Source organism: Narcine bancroftii, chromosome 6 (genome assembly GCF_036971445.1).
Source record: "Narcine bancroftii isolate sNarBan1 chromosome 6, sNarBan1.hap1, whole genome shotgun sequence".
NCBI lineage: Eukaryota > Metazoa > Chordata > Chondrichthyes > Torpediniformes > Narcinidae > Narcine > Narcine bancroftii.
In genome coordinates this window covers 226,319,787-226,342,103 of record NC_091474.1, presented here as the reverse complement: position 1 = coordinate 226,342,103, position 22,317 = coordinate 226,319,787, and the positions used below count along the sequence as shown (strand labels likewise).

The window sequence follows — 22,317 nt, the reverse complement described above, 5'->3', positions numbered from 1 at the left end:
AACAAAAGGAGTGATCTCTGAGGATTATATCATCAATGTCCATGTCAAACCCCCATTTGGAAGGCACAGAATGTGTAAAGAGGTGGCGAGTTCTCAGATTATTCTGAGGGAGAGGTCATTACTCAATGGATCGTAACCATTTCTGAGAATAGTTTAAATAACATTCAAAGCACTCTCTGTGCAAATGACTCAAACCTTCTCCTTAGAAATGCAAGCCAGGAGCATTATTTTACTTTGCCTACATGTTTTCCTTTGCATGGGAATGCTCTAGATTTTAGATGTTACCTTTGGGTTCTCTACCCCGCTTTAGAGGAGCAAGATCAGCGGAGTTTTCTCGTCTTGAATTACTGACTCCTGGACAATATTTGGAGGACGGTTAGAGTGCACTCAGAGTAATGTTGCATTTCTGGTTATCTAGATATAGAAAGGATGTCATTAAGTTTGAAAAGGTGTAGAAATGATTCACAAAGATGTTACCAGGTCTGAAGGGCTTGAGTTATGAGAGGCTGGTTAGGCTGGGTTTTACCCATTGCATCAAACACTGAGGAGTGAGCTTATTGAGGTAAATGAAAAACACAGGGGCAATAGATAAGTTGGACAGCCACAATCTCTTTCCCAGTATAAGGGAGTCTAAAAGAGATCTAAGGAGCACCTATTTCACACAGAGTATGTAGAATGAGCCACCAGAAGAAGCGAGGGAGGTGGGTACAATGGCAATGTTTGAAAGACCAACAGACAGATGCATAGGTAAGAAAGGTTCAGGGGGATATAGGCCAAACGCTGGAAAATATGGCTCATCTAGGCAATTTATCTGGCATGGAGTAGTTGGGCCGAAGGTCCTTTCTTCATGATGTGTGATTCCATGACTGTATTTATCCCTAACTCAATCCAAATATCCATGTCAGAAACACAAATTCTCACAAATGAGTCTCTTTAAGATCGGTGACACGACAAGCTTTATTCACAAGTCTGCAGAGTTGGACTCAACCGGCTTCTCGCCAAGTCAAGCCCCGATACATACAGTGCATTGTTTTTTATATAATTTGCTTGTCCTTCGGCATCTCCACTACACTGCTTAATTTGTTAGTTTTTGCAGAATCATCCTGATTACTGTTAGTCACGCACACCACGATCCTTCATGACCTCTGCTCACACCAAATCCTGTTTTTCACTCTTTATCAATCTTTGGCTCCTGCATGTCTCTCTGTTGTTAAATCTGTTGCAAGTCTGTTGTAACATTTTCCAGCTAAACTCTAGTGGTTAGCCCCCTTTTATGACTAATCATCACATTTTAACTTAAACCCTTTTTAACCCAAATTCTCTATCCATAACAATCCATATGACATTTGTGGGATAGTTGCGCCAAAGATGCAACATTCCCACTGACTCCTGGAAATATCTGGCCCATGACCATCACAAAATGGAGAAAGAGCATTCAGGGTGGGTTTGAGAACCTCAGGGCTATGCACTGGAAGCACCAAGAGACCCGGCATGTGTGGAGAAAGGAACAGTCATCTCCATTTTTTTTCAGAATTTAGACATATAGCACTGTAACAGGCCCTTCCGGCCCACAAGCACACACCACCCAAATATTCAGATTTAGATTTATTGTCAGAGTACGTGGATGAGATTCTTTTTCCTGCGGGCGAGACAGAATTGGCAGTGCAAAATAAATGGACTCAACGTACACATGTAAACAATGTAAACAAATAAAGAACTGTAAACAAACACTGCAATTCAGGGTAGAAAAACGTCAATAAAGTGCTGAAGTAAGAGTCCTTAAGTAAGTCCCCGATTGAGTTTGTTGTTGAGGAGTCAGATGATGGAGGGGTAGTAGCTGTTCCTGAACCTGAACCTGATGGTGCAAGTATTGTGGCAACAACACCTCTTTCCCGATGGCAGCAGCAAGAACAAGCGTGAGCTGGGTGGCGTGGGTCTTTGATAATTACTGCTACACTCCAATGGCAGCGTTCCCTGTAATATTCTCGATGGTGTGGAGAGTTTTACCTGTGATGTCCTGGGCTGTGTCCATTACCTTTTGCAGGGCTTTTCATTCGGGGCTTCGTTATCCCTATACCAGACTGTGATGCAGTCAGTCAGACACTTTCCACCACATATCTGTAGAAATTTGCCAGGGTTTCTGATGTAGAGGCTATCACATGCTTTCTTCATGATGCCATTAGTGTGTTGGGTCCAGGAAAAAATCATCTGAGATAGTGAACATAAATTTGCTCACCCTCTTCCTGAAGTCAACAATCAGCTCTTTGGTTTGGGTGACATTGAGTGTAAGGTTGTTGTTGATGTACCATTCAGCCAAGTTTTCAATCTTCCTCCTGTATACTGACTCATTGACCCTGGTATCGTCAGCGAACTTGTAGATGGTGTTGCTGTCATACCGAGTCACACATTCATAGATGAAAAGTGAGTAGAGCAGGGGGCTAAGAATACAGACCTGCGGTGCTCCGGTACTGATGGAGATTGTGGAGGAGATGTTTTTAACAATTCTCACTAATTGTGGTCTGGAAGTGAGGAAATCCAATATCCATTTACACAGTGGGACGTTGAGTCCCGGGTCTTGGAGTTTGCTTAAATGCCGAACTGCAGTCGATAAAGAGCATCCTGATATATGCTGACCAGTTGTATAGAGCCAATGAGATGGGTCACCTGTTGCTACGATAGGTGAATTAGAACGGATCCATGTGACCGCTCAGACTGGAGCTGATCTGCTTCATCACCTGCCTTTCAAAACACTTCATCACTGTTGATATGTGTGCCACCAGTCGATAGTCATTTAGACAGAATTAACTATAAATCAACCATTTATTAACATAAATTAATAATTAACCATAAATATACCAATTAACCGAGAAATGACGTGCATTATTGGAATGTGGGAGGCAACCGGAGCACCCAAAGGTAACCCATGCGGATCGGCGGAAGAACGCACAAACTCCTCCCGACAGACAGTGCTGTAAAAGCGCTGTGATAACTGCGATGCTAATCAGGCTGGCCTTTTGCCCACCTGCTCAACCCAGCCTGCCCCATCCATTGAAGAGTCAGCAGTTCCCACATTGGCCCTTGGAGCCCACGAAACCCGAGAAACTGTGGATGAAGGAGCTGTGAAGCAGGGTGGGAGGGAGCTTGCGGAGGGCAGTAAGTAACTACAGGCTCCTTCTTGTTTATCATCTATACAGTAGAAAACACTGGCTCAATCCTGCGCATTTCTTTTAGAATGGTGGTTGAAGCACGAGACCAGTAATCCAGAGGTTTCAGACGATCAACGATGAGTCCAAATTCCACTGTGGCAGCTGTAAATTAAATCAAGTTGTCATTTTGTAAAACAAAGCCAGCGTATGTCCTGGTTCCAAAAAACTAATGGGTTGTTTCAAGGCCCATCTGATTCACTAATGGTGAGTGGAGTAAAACAGGTGTCTTTACATGTTCAGGCTTATATTTTTTAATGTATCTGTTCATGGGATGTGGATGTAACTGGCAAAACAGGAATGAATTGTCCTTCCCTGACTGAATGGCTTGCTGTGCCATTTCAGAGAGCAGTTAGGGCTAGCCACATTGAAAGGTCTGGAGACATGTGTAGGCCAGACTGGGGAAGGAAGACACAACAACCCAAACTCCATTCATCTCCTGCAAAAGGTTCCATTAAAGGCGACGTCACAAATAGATCAGCATGCTTAACACTGTGTTCGAATCCAGTGCTGTCTGTAAGGAGTTTGTACAATCTTTCTGTGACCAACGTGCTTCCTCTGGGTGCTCCAGCTTGCTCCTACCCCCTCAAAACATCCAGGATTTGTAGATTAATTGATATATTTGGGTGGGTCGGGTGCTTGGCTAGAAGGGACTGTTACTGTGCTGTAACTCTTTATATATTATATGAAATAGCACAAACTTGTGGAGATAGACAAGTAAGTCTGCAGATGCTGTAGTCGGGTGCAACACACAAAAGTGCAAGAGAAACTCAGCAGGTCCATAGGAGAGCTGAAAATCAGACAAACATCTGAAGAAAAAGGTGGGGTGAGGAAGGAGAAGGGGGAAGAACACAGGCTTACAGGTAATAGGTGGAAATTGGAGGAACGATACTTTATATTCCATTTTGGCACTCTCCAAACAGGGCATCAATATTGACCTCCAATTTCTGTCAACCCCGATCCCCTGGTCTCTCTCTTTCCCTCATCCCTCTCCCTTTCTCCAGCTTACCACTCCCCTTCCTTCTATCAGAGTGCTCTTTCTTAGCTCTTTGCCCCCTCCTCCCATTACTGCTCATCTTCTTTCTCTTCTACCCTCCCACCTGTATCTACTTTTTATCTGTTAGCATGTGCTCCTTGCCCTCCCAATGGCATCTTGGGAATTCTGTTCCTGAGCATAATCTGAACACAATTGAAGTCAGCAGGGCCTATAACCCCAAATGGAAGACAAATTAATGTCCGGCTCGAGGTGGCACCAGACAGAGGGCTTGAAAACCAGACTGTCTGGCCTAAAACCGGACGTCAGGCCACCCTACTGGGCACTGACCTGTCTATATGTCTTGTTTGAAGACAAGCCATAAAGGCAAAGAACTTGCTGCCATGTTTCACAGTACTTTTAATGCACTAAAGTTCTCTAACCCATTATCCACATACAGGACATCTAAAATTAGAATTTGGAGAGGTGCTCTGTATGTGGATACAGCACAGTAACAGGCCCTTCTGGCCCCAAGCCCATACTCCCCAATTACACCCACATGACCAATTAATCTGCTGACCCATGTGTCTTTGCTCAAGTTCAAATTTATTTGTCATCTGATTACACAAGTACAACCCGACGAAACAATGTTCCCTAGTCATCAGTCTAAAAAACATGCAAATACACAAACAGATATAACACACAGAGTTATAACAGTTTCTCAGCCTGGTGTTTCTAATTCACCTATCGTAGCAACAGGTCTTTGGTGATCCCATTTCACTGGCTCTATACAGATATAACACACAATGCATATGCAGCAGGAGGGACCCATTCGCCAACTAAAACACTAAAAAGAATTTTGTAATTTCCCTGATGAAATGGGGTTGGGGTCTTATATGGCCGTGGGTCTAAAATGCCATCAAATATGGTAATTCTTCCCTCCACTGATGAGATAGCAAGCAAAGTTTCAGAAGTGACTGATATTCAACTCTGTTTCCAAGAAGACACCACTTGGCCCATCATGTGTTCAACCTCCCGAATAGAATGATCCAGTTAGGCCCATTGTCCCTTTCTTTTCAGCTCAGTAAAGCATTGAAGATTAGAACTGCCTGTACAATAGGGAAACACAAAAGCTGCAGATGCTGGAATCTTGAGCAGACAAAGAACTACTGGAGGGGCTCAGTTGGTCAGACAGCATCTGTGGGGAGAATGGTCAGTCGGCATTTCAGGTCCGACTCCACTGTCAAGACTATTCCTTAAGGGCAGTGTTCGGAGCTCCAGTTTTAGGTAAATTCCAACATCTGAAAGGTTTTAGATGACACAACAGCAGGTCGCATTCTGGGTGAACACCAGCAGTGTTGTAAACAAGAGAGACCGCAGGGGCCGGAAAATTGGAGCAGCACACAAAATGCTGGAGGAACTCAACAGGTCAGGAACTCAGCAGAAAGCAATACATAATCAGTGATTCAGACCAAAACTCTTCATTGGAACTGGCTGGAAAGAGGGGAAAAGCTGGAATAAAAGGGTGGGGGGAGGAGGGGGAGGAGCACAAGCTGGCAGGTCTCAAGGTGACATGACTGACCTTGGTCTACTTGTTAAGGCCACATGCAAGTTACCATCTTGGTAGTCTCCAACCAAATGGCATCAATATGAACTTCTCCAATTTCTGGTGACTTCTCCCCTTGTTTTCACTGCCCACTTGCTTTCCCTGATCCCTCTGGCTCCATTCCTTCTTCTCTTTCGTAGTAGGGGAATTAAGGGATATGGGCATGTAGCTAGGGATGAGCCGATCATCAGATCAGCCAGGATCTTTTTGAATGGCAGGGCAAACTTGATGGGTTGAAAGGCCTACTGCTGCTCCTATTTCTTGTGTTCCTTCTCTCCCCTCCCCCACCCTCAACCTACCCATCATCCACGTCTTCCTTCCTCCACCTCCCACCTCCATCCCTTCATTCCATGACTTACTGTCCTCCCCATTCGGAGTACATCTTCCTTAGCCCACTGCCTCTTTCTCCCATCATCTCTCAGCTTCTTTCTCCTCTTCCTCCTTTCACCTGTATCCATCTGCTAGCCTGTGCTCCTCCCACGCTCCCCACCTGCTTACTCAGGCCTGAAATGTCGACTGCCTGTTGGTTTCCACGGATGCTGTATGCCCTGTGGAGTCTCTCCAGCGTTCCTGTGCACTGCACTGGTTCCCCAGCATCTTCAAACTTCTTGTTTACCTCCATACCTCTCTGGGTGCTGCCTCACCAGCCTTCTGCCAATATTTACAATACTCTTCTGCTTCTCAGCACCAACCATCTTCCAAAAAGGCCTAAAACCCATTTGCCTTTCTAATCACTTGCTGCACATGTTAGTTTAGGAAAATAGCTCAGTGGTAGAGCATTGACCTGCAGTTTTAGGGCTATGGGTGCTGAAGGGTACCTGATGGTATTGGAAGTTTGGATCTGGAGCTCGGGTTGCCGATGGTTTGAACTAGATTCTGTGCAAGTGCAGAGGCTAAGGGAGTAGTGGAGGCAAATCCACGGACATTCATTGACTCTGAAGGGACTCTCTTTTCTTCCTCTTTCTCTTATTGTTAGGGATGTCGGGAAATACTTATGGCGACTCTTTGCCTTATGGCAGACAAAATTTGACTCTGGAACATAGAACACTACAGCACAATACTGGCTCTTCGACCCTCGATGTTGTGCCAGCCCATATATTACTTTAAAAAGTACTAATCCCTCCCTACCCCATAACCCTCTATTTTTTCTCCATCCATGTGTCTGTCTAAGAGTTTCCTAAATGCCCCTAATGTATCAGCATCCACCACCATCCCTGGCAAGGCATTCTAGGCATCCACAACACTGCATAATAATTTACCCTGATGTCTCCCCTAAACCTTCCTCCCTTCACTTTGTAACAGGTGCTGACTGTCCACCCTATATATGCCTCTCAAATCTTGTAAACCTCTATAAAATCTCCTCTCATTCTTCTGTGGTCCAAAGAGAGAAGTCTAATAACCTTGCCTCATAAGGCTTGTTTTCCAATCCAGGCAACATCCTGGTAAATCTCCTCTGCACCCTCTCCATAGCTTCCACAACCTTCCAATAATGAGGTGACCAGAACTGAACACAAAGCTTAAGTGTGGTCTCACCAGAAATTTGTAGAGTTACAACACGACCTCTCTACTCTTGAATTCAATCCCCCTATTAATGAAGCCCCAGCATCCCACAGACCTTCTTAACTAACCTACCAACCTTGAAGAATATATGGATTTTCTCCCCAAGGTCCCTCTGTTCATCCACACTCTTAAGTAACCGACCAGTAATCTTGTACTCAGCCTTCTGGTTTGTCCTTCCAAAACGCACTTATCCGGATTGAAATCCATCTGCCACTTTTCTTCCCAACTCTGCATCCTTTCGATATCCTCTTGTAACCTTCAACCTTCAGTTCCATCCACAAGTCTTCGAACCTTCGAATCATCTGCAAACTTACTGACCCATCCTCTCGGCTCTTCATCCAGGTCATTTATAAAAATCACAAAGAGCAGGGGGTTCCAGAACAGATCCTTGCAGCATTCCATCATGTACTCTATATACTTATGTAATAGTTGATCCTGTGTAAAAGTCAACCCCCCCTTTCCTATTTAGGTCCAAAAATTGTGTATTTTCCATGTATCCGACGTAAAAGTTGATCCCACCCACCCCCACAAATTTTTGGCCCCAATCACCTGTACATCCAAGCTCCCGATGCCCCGACTTTGAATCTTCACCCTGGATGCCCACCCGCCCACCCATCTGAGTTCACAATGGCCCAGCCACCCGCCCACCAGAGCTCCCAACACCCTGACTCCGGAACTGCACCTTGGCCACCCTTCCATCCAAGCTCCCAACACCCCAAACATGGACTTACCCACCTGATCCGGCATCCAAGCTCCCATGAACGATGCAGATAGCTACCATGCTTAAAAGTAGTATCTGTGTAAAAGTCGACCCCTCCCAAAATTTGACCCAAAAAATTGTTCCTCAAAACTCAACTATTACACTAGTATATCATATAACCATATAACAAGTGCAGCATGGAAACAGGCCACCTCAGCCCTTCTAGTCCGCACTGAACCAAGTACTTTCCTCTAGGCCCACCTACCTGCACCCTGCCCATAATCCTCCATCCCCTTCCATCCATATACCTATCCAATTTTTCCTTAAATGTCAAAATGGACCCTCTCACCACTACTTCTCCCGGAAGTTGATTCCATACAACTGTAATACATTTTATTAGGTGAAAATAAAAGGAAACTTTGAACTTTTAGTTAACTGTGATTCATGCACAAGAACACCCAGATTTGTTTGTGCTTCAGTCTCCTGGAGTCTTTATCCATTTAAATAATAATCTGTCTTTTGATTCCTCCTACTGAGCTCACATTAAATTTCATTTGCAGAATTTTCACCCACGCACTCCAGTTGCAGATTTCAGACATACTCATCACTACCTGTCACCCTACTACATTGGATACCTTACACCCATTTTTTTTAATGTAATTTTTAATTTAGAGAAAACAGCATGATGACAGGCCCTTCTGGCCCATGAGCCCACGCTTCCCAAATACACCCATGCAAGTCATTAACCTACTATTCCTGTCCATCTTTGGAAACCAGAGCATCCGATGGAAGCCCACACAGACACAGGGAGAACATGCAAACTCCTTACAGGCAGTCTTAGATTCAAACCCAGGGCACTGGTGCTGAAATAATGTTGTGCTAGCACTCATTGACTCTGAAGGGACTCTCTTTTGCTCCTCTTTTTCTTTTTGTCAGAGACATCAGGTAATGCTCATGGCGACTCTTTGCCTTACGGCAGACAAAAAGTTGAAGTGAGATGCCATAGGTGCTCTGAGGGGAAATAAAAGGTTTCCAACATGCTGCTAAAGTTAGCAAAGATGCTTCACAGTGACATGAACCATTCTGAAGGTGAGGCTGCCTGACAACATGGTTACAGCATTCACTTAGACACTGTGGAGATTGAATCCATGACCTTGGCATTATTAGCACAACACTCTGACCAGCTGAGCTAACCGGCCAGCTTCACAGCAAGGAATTCATCCTTGGGGTATTCTATGCAAAATTCAAGAGTCCCTTAATGTCTGTAATACACAGATTTGTTTACTTTTGTTAGCCTGGAAAGACACTCAAAGGGGCTCCACTAGTACAGTTAGCCTAGGATGCCATAAGTGTTCTGTGGTTAGTAAGGGATTACTTCAGGGGACAGGTAGTGATGTGCTGTATCATTAAAATTAAACTAAAAATTAAAAGTTCACCTTTCCCCCTCTCACTTTAAACCTTTGCCATCTGAATTTGATATTTCAAAAGGTAGTGTTAAACAGTTGGATGTTGCATTTATGGCTGTTGATTTACAGGTCCAGCACCTCGTAGGCTTCTGAGAATGAGTTGACAATAGCTTTGAGCTCAGTGCAGAAACTCAGGCATCATCTCGACGGCAGAGGATCAGGTGATTCTGGAACGTGGGGCATAGGTTGAATAGCTTCACATTTGTTCTGTAGACGAGCTCCTCTCCTCTCAGGTCTAACAAAGGGAAAAGAGGATTGAGGGAATTAGAGCAGTTTCAACAGCCTTGCTCAATACAGTCAACACTCACAGGTCACTGTGAACAGGCTGCCTGGACTGGGATGAGGTGGGTGAAATGCAAGCCTCAAGACCCCGCTGGCCAGCACAATGAATGAGGTCATTGCACAGCAAGGACATCAGCTGCTTGTGCGTTCACAGAATGCCTGGACCTTGGTCTTATGGGGGGCGGGGGGGGGGGGTGCAGCTGAGCAAGGGGAAAAGATTGAACAGGCTGGGGCTTTATTCCTTGGAGCACAGGATGATGAGGGGTGATCTTATTGAGGTGTACAAAATCACGAGAGGAATAGATCGGGTGAACACAGAGGCTTTTGCCCAGAGGAGGGGAATCAGTAACCAGAGGACACCAGTTTAAGGTGAAGAGAAGAGATTTAATAGGGACCATGGTGGGTGTATTGAATAGGCTGCTGGAGGAGGCGAGCCAGATCTATTACAACGTTTAAGGAAAAATTTGGATGGATAAGTTTAGAGGGAAATGGGCCATATGCAAGCAGGTTGAATTAGTGTGGGTGGACCTGTTTCTATGCTGTATGAATTCATGACTACAGCATATCTTCACATATAATGCCAGCATGACAACTTTTAACACTTATTCAATTACCGCTCCCGTTCCTGGGAGCACCTGTGCAGTAAATGCATTATAAGTCTGTCCTATTCCCTTTATGTTTGTTGCCTTCTGTCCCAAACCAACCCATCTTTTCCTCTCTTTATTTCTGTAATTACAATTTTTCTTCACTGCTGTTCTCTCCATGTACCCTCTGCTAGACCCCCGCGTACACTGGTAACGAAGTGCCAGTGCCTCTCTGAACTTGTGCTGCCAACACCAGTAGGCAGTGTACCCATTGTACAACGAGATGCATGGAGAATAAAATTCAAGTCACTGCGCTGGATACAAGATCCCCAGCGTAAGATTTTCTGGGAATACACAACACAGGAAAATCTGTGTTTAACAATTCACCTTGCCAGATACCTCTTGTGGAAACTCCTAAATTCTGTTTATACAGTAGATTTTTTTAAGCAGTGGTATTACCTGTACTTTTCAAATCAAAGTACCGATTATTATTTAAATGTATCCGAAGTTCCAAAAACTGAAAAGATCCAAACACTGAACATTTCTTTTTAGTGCCAACATGATGTCACAAGTGGAAAAAATTCAACACCTGACTTGCCCATGTGGGGCTCTGATGCTCTGTTGGAGCCAGTTTGCTTACAATAATGGTTTTAAAAAAAAACTGAAACCTTTGCTTCTGGCCGGGAAGATGCCAAACGGAGCTGGGTCCAAGTCTTCAGGATCGGCTGCAGTCGGTGTCACTGACGGCGACTCAATTCTCAACATCAGGTGCAGTGTCGTCTGCATTGAAGAAGTCACCTCAAGCTCCCAGGCAGGAGTGGAGACCATAGTCGGGGACCGGCGGCAGCAGTGGGGAGGTGTTGGGACCGATGACGGTGGTGGGGTGGTGTCAGGTTTGGCAGCGGTGGTGGGGAAGTGATGGGACCGATAACGGTGGTGGGGAGGTGATAGGACCGGCAGCGGTGGTGGGAAAGTGACGGGACCGTTGCCAGTGGTGGGGAGGTGATGGGACCTGTAGTGGTGGTGGGGGAGTGGTGGGACCGATGACAGTGGTAGGGAGGCAATGGGACCAGTGGCAGTGGTGGGGAAGTGACAGGACCGATGACGGTGGTGGGGAGGTGATGGGAACATTGGCAGCGGTGGGGAAGTGGCGGGACGATGGCAGCGTTGGGGAGGTGATGGGATCGGCAGGGGTGGTGGGGAGGTGTCAGGGACAGGTGGTGAGGAAATGTTGGAATCAATGCCAGCAGCGGGGAAGTGTCGGGACCAGCGGTGACGGTGGGGAAGGTCAGGATTGGCGGTGGGAGTAGGGAAGTGTCGACACCGGCAGCAGCGATGGGGAAGTGCTGGGACTGGCAGTGGTGATGGGGAAATGTCAGGACTGGCGGCAGTGGAGAGGAAGCATTGGGTCCGACGCCAGCGGTGGGGAAGTGTCAGGACCAGGAGCGGTGGTGGGGAAGTGTCAGGACCGGTAGCGGTGGGCAAGTGTTGGGACTGGTGGTGACAGTGAGGAGGTGTTGGGACCAATGCCAGCAGTGGGGAGGTGTCGGGGACTGGCGGTGGCAGTGGGGTGGTGTTAGGAACAGTTGGCGGCAAAAGAAAAAAAACATTGTTGATGTGGCAGATGACACTGGAGGAAACATTTGAATGAGCCATTGTGGAGAATTTCTAGTGTTTGGTGCTGCATTTATAGAAACATAGAAACACAGAAGATAGGAGCAGGAGTAGGTCATTCGACCCTTCGAGCCTGCTCCGCCATTCAACGAGATCATGGCTGATCTTAAAGTTCAGTACCCCGTCCCCGCCTTCTCTCCGTAATCTTTAATACCCTTATACTGAAGAAATATATCTAATTCGCTCTTAAATATATTTAATGAACCTGCCTCTACTGCCCTCTGTGGCAATGAATTCCACAGATTCACCACCCTCTGGGTAAAGAAATTCCTCCTCTTCCTTATCTTCTTTGTAAGCAGAGATCACTTGTTTTGGTATATATTAAACAATATTTCATGTGGCATCATGTTGGCACTCAAAACGCCTGCCATTTTTTGCTGTTTAACCGCTGATATTGTGTCCACAAATTAGTTTTGTTAATAATAGCCTGATATTGATGACTGTTCAGGTATCTGGATAATCTAGTATCAACAATACCTTCACAAGTTCAAGTTTGTTTATTGTCATCTGATTATACATATACAACTTGACGAAACAGTGTATCTCAGTACCATAGTGCACACACACACAGACACACAGTGTACCCTACACAGAAGCAACATACATACAGAGCGATTCAAAATAAATATATATAAAACTTATTCATGGGTTTCTAGGATTGCTCAACAGTCTCACTGTCTGCAGGAAGAAGCTGTTTCCCAGCCTGGCAGTCCTGGTTTTTTACACTCCTGTACCTCTTCCTTGAAGGTAGTGTCTCAAAGATACTGCCAGCAGGATGGTAAGGTTCCTCAATGAATCTCTGAGCCCTGTTTGAGCACCGCTCCCCTAGATATCGTTGATAGAGGGAAGGGAAACGCTAGTGATCTTCTCAGCAGTTTGAATCACCCTCTGAATTGACATCCGATCTGATGCATTGCATCTACCTTACCACACTATGATTCAGCCAGCCAGAACACTCTCTATTGTATTTCTGTAAAACCTTGTTAGGATGGTGGCCAGTAGCCTTGCCCTCTTCAGACTCTTTGTGAAATGTAGGAGCTGCTGCACCTTCCTGACTAACGAGGAGGTGTTGCGAGTCCAGGATAGGCCATCCATTAAATGGATGGGAAGGAACTTTGTCCTCTCCGCTCACTCTTCAGCAGAGCCATTGATATGTAGTGGCGAGTGGTCCTTCGTCCTCCTGAAGTCCATAATCATCTCCTTTGTCTTGTCCATTTTGCGACTCGGGTTGTCACTCTTGCATCACTCACAAGTCTATCAGCTTCCACCCTGTAAGCTGACTCATTATTGTTGTTGACAAGGCCCACTGCCATTGTGCAGTGGCGATTAACCATTAGGCTGAGTAGGCTGAAGCCTTGGGGCTGGGAAGGTAAGGGGGCCTTGTCACATCCACTGGTAACCACTTGTCAATATGGGCTCGCATTAGTCCTGAGTCCACCCATCAATCAAGGCTCGCAGAGGTACCGTATTCAATCTGCAGTGGGGGCTCGGTCCCATCTATCAATTCGGGCTCCACCGGTCCCGGTGCTACCTGTCTATCAATGCTCGCGTTTGTCTGCGCACGCGAGCCTGAGGTCTGCCTCCTGCAGCACAGCTCAGCTCATGCAGCGTCACTCACGGGAGGTTTACTTTTTCAAAAAAAGACTCTCCCTTCTCCTGTGTTATTTTGTATCGAGTCTGTTTTTTTCAGAACTGATTTTATTTATCCTTTTGTAACTAACAGACTTTTCAAATCATTCAGGGCTAGCAGACGGCTTCTGTAAGGTAACGTCTTGTTTGATTTTAACCATAACCATATAACCCTATAACCATTTACGGAGCGGAAACAGACCATGTTGGCCTTTCGAGTCCGCACCGGTTCACTGATTTTGTGCGCCCTCTTCAGGCATTGGTCCCGGTAGATCTTCATTCAATAACGACCAAATTTCTGTCTAACAAGAAATTGCACTAACAAATCCCTGCTGAAACAAAAGAAATACCGCTGACGATATTTCCTTTTCTCCAAGTTTACTACAAAAGAGAGGAGGAGAGTTCACATTTTTACAAACTTGAGGAGTTTTAAAGACCAACTCTATCCCCTTGTGTTTAGCCAACAGCTCTTTTACTTGCTACAGTCCAGTCCTAATCAAGTTTTGCTCAGCTCTGGGCACATTCTCTAATGACATTTTTCCTGCCCTCCTCCAACCAAACTCCAACTGGTGTATTCAGGCACATTCCTGGCAGATCAATATAGAATATGTGAGGGCATCAATTTCACTTTATTCTATTCAACGAAGGGTGGGGACAGGGGCGAAAAGTGGTGGGGGGGGGGCTCATCCTAGGGCCCAGGTGGTAGGTAATCCACTGCTTGTGGGAGTTCAACCTGGCAGTACAGTTGTGAGTTAGCTGCGTGAACAGTTTTGTTTGTTGCTTGGAAACAAACTGATTTGCAACCAAAGCAACACCGCTTTGTTCTTTTTCATAACCTACCAACATTGATATAAATGCATCTCAACAGCAAACTTCTGTTGTCCATTTTAAAGTCTGGAATTTTCCTTCATTCCCTGTGACAAAATCAAATTAGTCCCTTTCAATATTTTAAGTATGGTTGGCCCTCCTCACGGAATGTTGAGCAGAGACTCGCCCTTCCTTGGCTCTGATTGCTTGCTCAGAAGACTTATTTTGAGCCCAGAACACCAAACAGTGCAGCACAGAGACAGGTCCTTTGGGACTCTTGATGTCTGCACTAATAAAATGCCATTGAACTAAATCTTTGCTGCTTATACATGACACATATCACACTATTCCCTGTATACCATTTAGAAACCTCTTAAATGCTACTATCGTATCTGTTTCCACTGCTACCTCCGGCAGCCTGTTCCAGGATTGGTCGTGGTCAGATTTCAGATTTATTGTCAGAGTATATACATGACATAACATACAACCCTAAAATTATTTTTCTTGTGGGTGAGACAGAATTACTACTTATTAGCAATGCAAAATAAAACTGTACTCAATGAGCACATGTAAAGAAATAAAGAAATGTAATCAATAAAGTGCAAAAGCAAGAGTCCTTAAATGAGTCCCTGATTGAGTTTGTTGTTAAGGAGTCTGGTACTAAGTAGTAGCTGGTGTGAGTCTTGTGGCATCTATACCTCTTTCCTGATGGTAGCAGTGAGAACAGAGCATGTGCTGGGTGGTGTGGAGCCTTGATGATTGCTACTGCTCTCTGACAGCTGCGTTCCGTGTAGATATTCTTGATGGTGGGTAGGGTTTTGCTTGTGTTGTCCTGGGTTGTGTCCACTACCTTTTGGAGGGCTTTGTGCTCAGGGGTATTGGTGAGCCCATACCAGACTGTGATGCAGACGGTCAGCACACTTTCCACCACCCCTCTGTAGAAATTTGCTAGGGTTTCTGACATCATATCAAACCTCCATAAATGCCTGAGAAAGTCGAGCTGCTGACGTGCTTTCTTCACAATGCTGTTAGTGTGTTGGATCCTGGAAAGATCCTCTTGAGATAATGATTCCCAAGAACTTAAATTTGATCACCCCCTTCACCTCTGATTCCCAATGATCGCAACCATCAGCTCCTTGGTTTTGGTGGCATTGATTGTGAGGTTGTTGTTGGAGCACCATTCAGCCAAGTTTTCGATCTCCTTCCTGTATGCTGACTCATTGCCCCTTTTTGGGTCTTGAGATTGGTTTGAGATTCCTTTAGGAGAATAATTAAAGGTAAAAAGGTAAAGGTTCCATTATTGTTGTGTAATACTACATTTAGAATGTAACATATATGAAATTCTTTAACTTTTGTTCACTGTGAGACAGACAGAGAGTCTCCACTTTGTCCAGCACCCCTCACAGAAACCTACAGCACCTGGTGTCCCTAGGCAGTCTCCCCTCCAAGTAATGACCAGGCCTGTGCCTGCTTAGAGATCAGATAATCCCAGGTGTTTTCAGGTTATTAGGTGCTGTATAATTAGTGACTAACTTACATTGGTGCCTCATTTTCTGGACTACTTGAACCTTCCTTTGCACTTCTTTTCAAACGACTTCATAATCAACAAGAACTCCATCAGGAAAATCCTCAGTTTTTTTGTGCACTACTGTTAAGTATAAATTCTGCCTTGTCCAAAGGATAAAGAATCTCTGGGTTGTATGTGATGTCATGTATGTACTATGCTGAACCTTGAACTTTGATTTTAACAGAGCAACAGAACCTGCCTCTGAGTTTTTCTATAACTCTCTCATTGCTGGTAGTTCTGGCTTCGTCTTGGTACATTTTTTGGTATCTTCTCTAATTCAAGCAAGATCTGTGCCTTTTACATATTTAAATTCCTCAAGGGGTTTCACCAATTTTCTCCAAAATTACAAACCATCCTTCCCAGTTATCTATGTTATCACCCAGGAAATGAACCACAGTGTTTTGACATGGTCTTGTTAATCTACCTTTAGTGATATACATAAATTTGTTACTCCACTCCCTTCAGCATCTTATTGTGATCAAGGTGCATTAGGTCACTTATTCTTTTTCTGTCACATCTCGTATCAATTACTCTTAACACTCTGCAGGATCATTAATATCTTTCTGTATTTGTGCCCCACAAATTGCACCTCTGATTCCTAATTCCATTTTGGTAATTTAAATTATGAACCACAGTTGCCGCAGCATCGACGATGGTGGATGCCAATCTTTTGCCAGTTTAAGAGGCCACTCTGAAGCTATTTCTGTCATCCAATTTTTACCAGTTTTGCCAAGCAACTTTGCTCCTGATTTCCCAAGCTTTTGATCTTATTCATGGGTCAATAATGTCACGTTTAATAGAACAGGGAGCATAGAAATCGACAGCTACTCAAACTGCCCAGGATTTCCCGACTGTAAAACCCTCCATTTTTCTCAGTTGTGTCTACCTACCTATTAAAATTACTGCCTCCATCACTGTTGCTGGCAAGCATATTCCATGGACCCACCACCGTTTGTGTGAAAAACATAGATCTTACATCCCCCGTCCACTTACTCACAAACACCTTAAAACTATGCCCCCTCGTGGTAGCCATTTCAGCACTCGGATAAAGCCTCTGACTACCCACGCGATCATTCCTCATCATCATGCACCCCTCATCCTCAATCCCTCCAAGGAGAAAAGTCCAAGTTCACTCAACCTATCCTCGTATGACATGCTCTCCAATCCAGGCAACATCCTTGTAAATCTCCCTTGCACCCTCTCCATAGCATCCACATCCTTCTTATAATAAGGTGACCAGAACGGAACGTAATATTTCAAGTAGAGTCTAACCAAGGTCTTGTGCAGTTGTAGCATTATCTCAAGGCTCTTGAACTCAATCCCATGGTTAATGAAGGCCAACACACCATACACCTTATTAACAATACTCTCAACCTCTATAGCAGCTTTGAGATTTCTATGGACTCAGATCCCGAGATCTCTCAGTTTGTTCACACTGCTCGGAGTCCTCCTGTTAACATTGTATTCCGCCTTCAAATTGAACCACTTCACACTTTTCTGCTTTAAATTCTGACTGCCACTTCTCAGCCCTTCCCACCTGTCGCCCTCTTGGTACATACTCCTATAACCGCTGTAAATTTGATGCATCAAGTGGCCACTCCTCCTTCCTCACCATCATTCAGCCTCCAAACAGTCCTCCGGGGGCTCCTTTGGAGGGACTCGATGCTGCCTGGGAGATCATTTTGTTGGGCACCTTTGCTATGTTCAGAGCAATGGCCGGGATCTCACAGTGGCCAACTGTTTCAATTCCACGGCCCACTCCCACACCGACATGTCTGCCCATACACTGCCAAGCCGAGGCCACTCCCAAATTGCAGGATCAAAACCTAATATTGTGCCTGGGCCGTCTCCAACCAAATGGCATTAACATCGAATTCTCTGGTTCCCATTAGGCTACTGTCTATCTCTCTTCCCCATCCCTCTGTCTGCTTTCCTCCAGTTCTACACTCACTTCCTTCTCCATTCAGAGAGCTGCCCCCTCCCCCTGTCACATCTCAGCTTTTTTTCTCTTCTGCCCTCCCACCCACATCCTGTGGCCCCATGTTCCTCCTCCTGCCTCTCCCCCCCATCATTTTATTCAGGTGTTTTACCGCTTTTTCCTCATGCCTTGATGAAGGGTTCAAAAACATTGGTTATGTATTCTTAGCTTTGCTACATAAAGAACGCTGTTACTCTCTGTGTTTCTCCTGTATTTTTGTGTAAACTACATTCACAGGCCCTGCAGATTGTTTTGTTTAGCTGAGCATCAAGTACATCCCTATAACCAAATTATCCAATGAAATCTTTAACAATTGCTTGTTCAAGGGCTTAGTTTAGAACGGGCCCCAACCATAGCATCTCCCTTCTTGGTATAACATTGAAGAGTCAGCATGCATATCGATCCCAGATCAATTTGCAGGCTTTTACCCATGGTCTTTTGCCCATGGCTGCCAAAGATAAAGATCTTTACAATGCATCAAGCTGACAAGTTAAAACAAAACAAAGATGTGTATGATTTCTTTTCAGACAGGAGAATCCACTTTTGGAACCTGCCCAACTCATCAGCTTTCCTACACCTTTGCTGTGAGAGATGAAAGAGTCTTTGTTTCCATGACAGCACACCTGCAGACTCACCATAGCTCCTTCACTGTCAGAACTGCCAGAACCATCATAATTATGCAATTTCCTTCAATCCAGTTTAAAATAAGACTTAAAATCTGAAATGAATGATCAGTCAAACTGTGGGAAGAGGGATCATTCCGTTCGACATTACCCAATAGCACATTCAGCGAGCTTCGCTTTTTAGTGTGCTTAGTTCAGGTACTGCCCTGGATTCCTTCAAAGCTTTCATGTCAGCTTGCTTTGTGTACAACTCACCCTTCTCTTTGATGTCAGGGTGATTGAGAGCCGTATTTTCTTGGGACCTGCTCATAGAGATCAGCCTTGGTTCATTTCAGCCTTTGTATTACATGTGGGAAGGAAATCAATTGATATGTTTAGGGGGTGGATATAATTTGTATTTTATTGCATTGCATTTAGAAGTTGTGGCTGAAATCTGTACGCGTGTGTTCCTTGTTGCCACTAACTACGAGTTTGTTGCCACCAAATCCTGTCATTACCCAGTTTCCACAGATCCTTGAATAAAGAGCCAACTCTTTCTCAGTAGAAATAAATTAAAATTGCCTTCAGTTTTTAATGATCAAACCCTACTGCATGAGAAGACTTTTCTTTTGCAATGGTTTTATGTTGACCTTGGGTTGTGTTCACTTGAACCTAACGGGAATCATGTGGAGACAGGAGAGATCATTTAGTACAGGTTGAACCTCTTTAATCCAGCGACATGGGGACCTGGCCACTGCCAGACCACAGAAAATGCCTGAAAACAGAAATTGACCCCTAAAGGAATCCCCCCCCCCACCATGTAAAAGGAAGATCAAAGCTTAAAACAAGAAATAATAACTGTGGGGTGTCACGGTTAGTGTAGCAGTTAGCGCAACACCTTTACAGCGCACCAATCAGGACCAGGGTTCAAGTCCCACACTGACTGTAAGGTGTTTGTACTAATAGCGACAGCTTCAAACGTGCCAGACCATGGGAGTTGCTGGACCACAGAGTGCCAGATTAGAGAGGTACAACCCGTGTGGCATCATTTTCAGCCCAGACATGATGGGCCTAAACGCTTGCTCCTGTACTGTACTGTTTTTATGTTCTATAAAGGTTTGAAGGATGATTTGATTAAGGTATCTGGGTCGATGCAGATGGGATGCTGGTTCCACCACAGGGGAGTCAACTGCAAGGTGCTTCACCTTAAAATGAGGTGAGATCAAGAGGGACTTCCTCACAAAAATGTTCATGGACCTGGGATTCAGGCAGCAAAAATGTCAGTATTGCTGAATCAAATTCAATCTTGAAGCCCTGCAGAAAAGTCATGGAAAATATTCAAGAGAACTCTGTCGGCTTGAATTCTAATCCAGCGCTGTCTGTAAGGAGTTTATACATTCCCCCTGTGAACTGCAAGGGATTCCTCCAAGGGCTCAGGTTTCCTGCCACCCTTCAAAACGTACAGGGTTTATAGGTCAATTGGGTGTCTTGTGCCAGAAGGATGGATAGGCAGGTACAATTCTCAGTGGAGTATAGGAGGCTAAGGGAGAATCCCACAGAGGTTTATAAAATCATGAGGGGGCACGGAGAAGGCAAATGGCCGTCGGCTTTTCCCTAAGTTATGGGAATGTGAAACTAGAGGGCAATGATCCAGCCGAACCAGCAATCCCCTTGGCCGAGACCAGCATCTCCCCGTCAGATCAGGGTGCACCACTGATGCAGCCTTCCAATTTGATCAACTTTTGCATTCTTGGAAGTGGCCAGCATGCCTGGGGGAGAGGGAATTGTTATTACTTAAAACATTTTAAACCTTTAAAAAAGGTTTAAACCATGGAAACATTCCGAACTTGATGAATTTTACACAAGGCTGGAGTCCGAGTTCTGATTTACATGCCCCAAACAAATTTGTTTATTTTTCCTAGATCGATGTGCTGAAGGCAGACTTGGAGAGTGCAGAGTGGAAGATTCTGGAAAACCTAATTCTGGAAAATGTCATTGAAGAAATTGGACAGCTGGTTTTTGCAATCCATCTGCACTGGCCTGGGTTTGAGGTCAGTGGGGGTGACAAGGATGTGGTTCGGTATTGGTACAGTCTGCTGAAGGAACTCGAACTGAAGGGATTCAAACTGTTCTACAGCTACAAGAATAGAAGTAAGCCACAAATCTTCCTACAAAAGCAGGCTTTCAATGCCAGTAGCAGCTACACCCTCAGTTGGGTGAATACCCAATGGGAAGAGCATTGAATCAGGAGGTATAGACGCACCATTGAGGGAAGGCAATTTTTCTTTGTGTTCAAACCCATGGTGGGTTTGAAGCCGGTGGAAACAATTCACAATCTGAATTCCTACAGGACCATTCAACGACTCCAAAGAAACACCACCTGCAACGCATAGCATGACCAATTTTCAGTGGCTGCATCGGCTGTTTTCAACTCATTGCTTGATGCTGGGCTTCCTCTGGACAGTTCATGAACGCTAGATGTGATTGATCCAGTCCTGGATCTGTGAACTCCATGGATAAGTTCATGGTGCTTGGTACCGTAGGGGTCAGATGAGACATTGTGCAGTGCGGATGGTGTACCTGGGAAACTTAGCTCTCAGGATCGACAGTTACCAACACTGGTGACAACCTGACAAACATGCTATGGAAATAATTAATGCTTTTTAGGAAAATAAATTAATTTCAGTAACCTGCTTTTTCTTGGATCTCAGTATATTCATTTACAAATAAATATCACAGGGGTCAAAATTCATACCAAATATGAAGGTGGGTTAATGAACAACAGTAAAAACAAATATCTTGATGAGGGAGTGAAGCTCAAAATGTTATTATGTATCTTTATCTTTGCTGTACAAAATACCCTGTTTGATCTGCTCAGTTTCTCCAGCAATGAGTTTTTAACTTCATCCACAGTGTCTGCAGACTTCGTGTTTTACTTTTAATGAACATTAGCTTTGTTCATGTTAAAGTTTATTATCATCTATAAAACATGACTTCCCCTTGTCCTCACCTACCACCTCACCAGCCTCTGCATCCAACACATCGTTCGGAACTTCTGAAACTTACAACAGGATTCCACTACCAGACACATCTTCCCCTCTTCTCTCCTCTCTGCCTTCCATAGGGTCTACTCCCAAACTCTGAAAAGTCCATTTTAAAACTTCAGCATCATTTTGGTCTTGCTTGAAGGTTTCAAATTTTCAGTTCAGAAATAATTATAAAGCGCTTTTAAATATAATATCTTCAGGCCTCTTTAAACTCACAATTCTTTCAATGAATTGACCTTCAGAGAGATTTTCCTTCATATGAATAATTTCAGAAACTCCATCTTAGCATGCGTAAGAGTTCCAGATTCTGTTTACTTCTCTTGAATGAAGACTTTTGGAATCTGTGTTCCAAACATTGAAACTTCCCTCCTTATTTTAAAGAGACAGAAGTGGGCTTATTTATTTTAAAGCCACTTATTTTGTGTTCCCCTATTTCAGGAGTAACATAGGCAAATATTATAAATATTGCTGCTGGTCAGACCTGCATCTTAACAAGGCGGTGAGTTTCCTTAAACTAACTTCTTTATCTCATACTTCAATAATATAATTCTGGCAAATCTATCATGTCACATGTTATTTCTGTCTTTGAAGTTCATAATGTCTTTTCACACTGATGTGCTAAAACCATCTCTGTCCACT

General features: G+C 44.4%; 1 protein-coding gene across 2 annotated transcripts in view; it reads left to right on the top strand.

Annotated features, from left to right (window-relative positions):
* The window catches only part of mettl24 (methyltransferase like 24), a 133,861-nt gene extending 112,536 nt beyond the window's left edge, over positions 1–21,325 (top strand). For both annotated transcript variants that reach the window (XM_069887593.1, XM_069887592.1), the window contains one exon: positions 20,554–21,325. In XM_069887593.1, coding sequence (XP_069743694.1) covers positions 20,554–20,874 — 321 coding nt within the window. In that variant the 3' untranslated portion in view covers positions 20,875–21,325. The remainder of the gene's footprint in view (positions 1–20,553) is intronic.
* Positions 21,326–22,317: the final 992 nt, after the last annotated feature.